The sequence below is a fragment of the Fukomys damarensis genome, unplaced genomic scaffold, assembly GCF_012274545.1.
Source record: "Fukomys damarensis isolate Sample0158 unplaced genomic scaffold, DMR_v1.0_HiC HiC_scaffold_32, whole genome shotgun sequence".
Classification (NCBI taxonomy): Eukaryota; Metazoa; Chordata; class Mammalia; order Rodentia; family Bathyergidae; genus Fukomys; species Fukomys damarensis.
In genome coordinates this window covers 12,954,503-12,960,081 of record NW_022900944.1, presented here as the reverse complement: position 1 = coordinate 12,960,081, position 5,579 = coordinate 12,954,503, and the positions used below count along the sequence as shown (strand labels likewise).

General features: G+C 34.4%; 1 protein-coding gene across 11 annotated transcripts in view; it reads left to right on the top strand.

Annotated features, from left to right (window-relative positions):
• Chd9 (chromodomain helicase DNA binding protein 9) overlaps positions 1 to 5,579 on the top strand; it is a 238,395-nt gene that overhangs the window by 177,477 nt on the left and 55,339 nt on the right. For all 11 annotated transcript variants that reach the window (XM_010629542.3, XM_010629534.3, XM_010629538.3 and 8 more), the window contains 2 exons: positions 2,530 to 2,740; positions 4,512 to 4,707. In XM_010629542.3, the coding sequence (XP_010627844.1) occupies positions 2,530 to 2,740; positions 4,512 to 4,707 (407 nt within the window). The remainder of the gene's footprint in view (positions 1 to 2,529; positions 2,741 to 4,511; positions 4,708 to 5,579) is intronic.

Below are 5,579 nucleotides of genomic sequence, written 5' to 3'. Positions count from 1 at the left end.
AAATAAGATTGCTACCCCTGTTTTTTTCTGGGCTCCTGTCACATGGAGAATTGTTTCCTATCTTTGCGCTTTCAGTCTATGGGCTTCTTTTTGCACTAGGTGTGTTTCTTGTATACAACATGTTGTTGGATTTTGCTTCTTATTCCATTTGCCAGGCTATTTCTCTTGATTAACGAGTTGAGGCCACTGACATTGCTGGTTATAACTGATATGTACTGACTTATTATTGACATGTTATTGGCCTTTTGTTGACTCTTTTTACTTTTTCACCTTCTCCTTTTAATTTCTTGCCTTGCCTATTTGATTTGCTCTGTTGGGCCTCATGCTGTTGTTGCCTTCATTGTCTTTTTCTAGGATCTTGTTTAGAATTACTTGTAGTGCTGGTTTGATATTCATGTAATTTCTCAGGTGTTCTTTGTCGTGGAAGTGTCTTATTTCCGCATCCATCTTGAAAGAGAGTTTTGCAGGATACATCAGTCTAGGTTGGAGGTTGTTCTCTTTTAGTACTTGAAATATTTCATTCCAGGCTCTCCTTGCCCCAAGGGTTTGTGTTGAAAAGTCTGCTGTGATTCTGATGGGCTTTCCTTTGTATGTGATTTGTTTCTTTTCTCTTACTGCTTGTAGTATTGTGTTCTTCTGTTGGGTTTCTGGGATCTTAATTATTGTATGTCTAGGTGTAGATTTTTTTTGATTGTAGCTAGGTGGGGTCCTATATGCCTCAGTTATCTGAATGTCAAATTCTTCCCCTCTGTTTGGGAAGTTTTCTGTCATTAATTCTGCGAACAGCTTTTTTAAGTCATTTGTGATTTCTCCTGCTACTTCATGGATTCCTATCAGTCTTATGTTATTCTTCTTTGCATCATCTGGGAGTTGTTGGATTGATTTCTCATGATCTCTTACTGTTTTTAAGAGACCTCTCTTTTCATGATCACTGACTGCAATCTTCTATATCTGAGAGTCTATCTTTGCATTCTTTTATTCTGTTGCGTACACTTTCAATGGAATTATTTAATCTCCTGGATATCTGTTTGAATCTGTTTTATGGATTCCATTTCTTTCCTATGTTGGGCGTTTATTTTTTCCATTTCTTTCTTATGCTGGGCCTTCATGGCTTCTATCATGGTCCTGAGCTCATCTATTTTTTTGTCGGTTTCTGCTCTAGAGTCTCGAATCACGACTTCCATTTTGCTCACTATCTATGGTTATCTGGGAAATTATTTCTGTTTTGAATTTTTCTAGAGCCTGATTGATCTGTTTTGTTACTTCCTGTGCTTTGAGTTCAGGGTGTCCTGGTGGTTCACTATCGGCCTTTTCATCCTCGTTTGCCCTACTGTTTGTCATTGGTAAACTGGAAGTCTGTCCTTATGTCTTGCATAAGTGTTTTCTCATTTTAATTTTTGTTGTCGGACTGTCCTTGGTTTAATCTCTGGATTATCACCCAAATCTTCCTGATATAGTTGCGCCCTAGCTTCTGTATCTGTAACGACCCACAGACATTCTCATCTTCATAACATCAGAGAAAACAGCTCATCAAATCAATGGCAATGCTTTACCCCAACTGATACAATCAGCAACACATTAAGATCAGGCACAACTTGGACACTGACCACCGGTGGTAGTCACTAGTCTATCACCCTTAAATCATTTGAATTAAATTGAAATCAAGAAGCAGTCCAGAACATGTCTGCAGTGAACAAAATTTCAATATAGTGTATTTACCATTTAATGGCTCAGACAGAGCGAGGATGCAAGACCCCTGATCTCAGTTAGCTGATGGCTGAACCCCATGATGCTGACTGACCTCGGGCTGCAAGGCCCAGATTGAGTTCCCCAACCTTCTGAATGGTTGAACTCCACAATGTTCTATTACAGGTTTCCCACGCCCTTTCTTTAGAGATGTTCAAAGTTGGGAACTCAGAAAAATACCCTTGATAACCACTTCTGCCTCTGCAGAGTGGGTCCAAAGACTGGCACAGTCAGGAGGTCTGAGAGTGCTGGGGGGACTTATGGGGGTTCAGGGTCACCTGTGCGGCTACCTCCCGGCGCTTGAGTGATGGCAGCTGGGTGGGGAGCAGGCGTGGCTCTCCTTCCCGTGGTGGATCGGGGCCCAGGCTACCTCCCAGTGCTTGAGCAATGGCGGCTGGGTCTGGAGTAGGCGTGGCTCTCCTTCCCGTGGTGGATCAGGGCCCAGGCTACCTCCCGGCGCTTGAGCGATCCATTTTATATTTTTTAAAACACATTTCCTTTATCCAGTTTCTCATGAAAACCATTTTATTTTTTCCCTAGTATCACTCATTAAACATTTGGCAAGTATAAATTTCCAGAAGACAGTATCTGTGTATTCAGTGAAATTAACAGTCTGATACTGGTGGCATTTAGCCACAAACATAAAGGATTTTAATAAAAACAGTGTGCTTGGCATCAGAAAATTGTGTTAGAGAAGCACAGAAGAGTACTAATTCTAACTTAAAGCAATTGAAAATTGCCTACATTTCTGCAAACTGCTGTTTCCTCATATTTCTTTGACAGGTGCTGAGGAGAAAATACTTGGAGAATTTAGAGATACATATAATCCTGCTGCTTCTGATTTTCACCTTCAAGCAATGATCCAGTCTGCTGGAAAATTGGTTCTTATTGATAAATTGCTTCCCAAAATGAAAGCAGGAGGTCACAAAGTGCTCATCTTTTCTCAGATGGTTCGCTGTCTTGACATCTTGGAGGATTATCTCATACATAAAAGGTAAGGCAGACTGTAATCCATTCTATTATATTATGAAATAACCAAAGTTATGAATGAAATAACCTAAGTTGTAATGAAGTTTTGGGCGAATATTTTTTAATCTAGGAATGGGTTTATTATAAATTTAGTTGATTTATAGGTATTATGGTAATGATAGCTGAAATGGATTTGTATTTAAGGAGATCATATTCAAAGCTAAAAAATCAAAAATCATCTAAGTTCTGTTTCCATTGTTATAATTAAACTTTCATGCTATTTGATTTTTTTATACACTAAATAAAATTTGTGTAACTCTGATTTGTTTAATGTGGGTTTATTGTTTTGCTTTTTTAAATTCAGGGTGGTAAGATAATCTTAAATAATTTAACTGTATCTAGATAAATAGAATATTTATAGGCTATTTTATCACAGTATTAGTGAATTTGATACCAACATTTTACTGTAAAGAAAAATCAAAGTAAAGTAAAATAAAAAGGAATCAGAAATGTTAGCTGCATATTTTAACTTCAAAGATTTTGACCCCTTTGCCTATGATTTCTTAAGATCGTGATACAGAACATATTAAACATTGTTATTCTTTAATTATTTTCTTATGAAATTTTGAGGTTTTTTTATAGAAGCAGAGTATTTTCATATTTTATTAATATTTACTTGTATTACATTAAAATAAAAAATGACTTAACCCCTAAGTAAAGGTCTATTGTCAGAGTTAATGTGTACATTCTTATTTATTCATTTTTTTCTTCTTGTTTTTTTTTTGGTGCTGGGTATGACATCCGGGACCTTATATATGCTAAGCATGTATTCTATCACTGAAGTATATCCTCAGCCCTGTGTTTCCCTTTCCATTTTCAGTGTTTCACTTCTGTAGCCTCATTCCAAAATAGGTATTATCCTCACTTTTATGCTGTATTAGTATAAAAACATTAAATTGCAATATTTCTAAAGGCCATTCTTAAATATTCTTGATATCCTTATACAAAGAATTTCATAGTGAAATATACATGTAAATATCCATTAGGATGAATTTCATAGAAAACCCATTTGTTATTTTCTTTAGTAACATTATGGGAACTCACACCCAGCTTTGCTATTACTGGAGATAATAGTGGAGCTGGTTCCAAAACTAGGAAATCATATGTGGAAAGAAATGTCCTGAGCCACAGGAAATGTGGCAAATATCACATGAATTACACTTCTTTTATACATCAAACATTTTTATGTATTTCATTTTTATTGATAATTTGCAAGTTTTGAGCTTTGTGTGTGTTAAAAATAGGAAGGATTGAAGAAGTTAAAAGATCAGACTTTACATGAATGACTGTATAAAAAATATTCCATTTTGCCCTCAACTAGGTTCTAATATACAAGCAAGTGTATCAGTTGAGAATGTAGCATGGAGTAAGAGCAAAAAGGAAGATTTATAGGCTTCTCTAATATAGTCTTGTGAAAGTCATTACTCCTTTGGAACAAAGTAATTTATGATAAAATCAGCATAGTATTGTTTTATGAATTATCTTTTTTTATTCCAGATACTAAAAATGATATTTACTGTTTTACCTATAAATTCAAGGATGCAGACTTTTTTATGCTAGCATTCTTTTGTTTCCTTCTTAGCACTATCATCAAGGAGTATAAAAGCAGAATTCATTTTAATGATAATGCTTTTTAATTTTATAGTAAACATAAAATTGCACTTTACCTTTGATAATAATGTGCCTACTTTTTCATTATATTCATCTGTCTAAATTAATTGCATTTCATTTGATAGATATTTGTATGAGCGAATCGATGGGAGAGTCAGAGGAAATCTTCGACAAGCTGCTATAGATCGATTTAGTAAACCTGATTCAGATCGATTTGTTTTTCTCCTGTGTACACGAGCTGGCGGGTTGGGCATCAATTTAACTGCAGCTGATACATGTATAATTTTTGATTCTGATTGGAATCCTCAAAATGATCTTCAGGTAATAAATTCCTTTCATAAAAAAGACTAATTTTTTTAAATTCATGCAATTGTTTTTAATAATCTGCATCTTTTATTTTTATTCCTCAAATAAAATAAGTGAAATTATTTTAATTGTAATGATAATAAAATATAAAATGCACTTTTAAATTAGGTCTTACTAATGTATTAATAAGTATAGGTAAATGAATACAATGTTTTTATCCTTTAATTTGTGGGGGGCTCCGCATGTAGTTAACAATAGTATTTTCTTAGATTGCATAAAACCCTAGTTTCTCCCTGTGTGGCTCCAGCATCAGCATCACAAGAAAAGAGGGAAGAAAAAGCCTGTTATGTAAATTTGAGAGACCTAAGCTTCAAGAATAACTTATTTATAGTAAAATTAAAATTTCAGGATTTAATTCCATATAAATATTTGTTTATTCTAACTTCAGCTCATCAGCATATAGTGTGTGTGAAATTAAGCCATAATAAGCCTTTTTCATAAAATACTGAAGAAAATGGAGGTAACATTAAACATGTTATATCTATATTTGTATTTTATGAAAACAGGAATATTAGAGTGATCAAAGAGGGTCAAAATGTGCAACAGATAAGTTGGGATACCAAGACATCTCATTTGGTATATGCAAGTACTCCAGAGTTTAAAAATACCTTAAACTTGAAAACCATCTGGCTCTAAGCTCTTTGGATAAGGAATTACTCAACTTTTAATGTTAGAAATAAACACAAAGTCTACAAACAGAAAATTCCTTTGATGGCAACTCAAGCTTTAAAATCAAATCCAAACCTAAATTTCTGGATTTTTCTCTACTGTATGATTTTTTCGATTATATTTATGTTTTCATTTATGTTTCAAATGCACTATATATA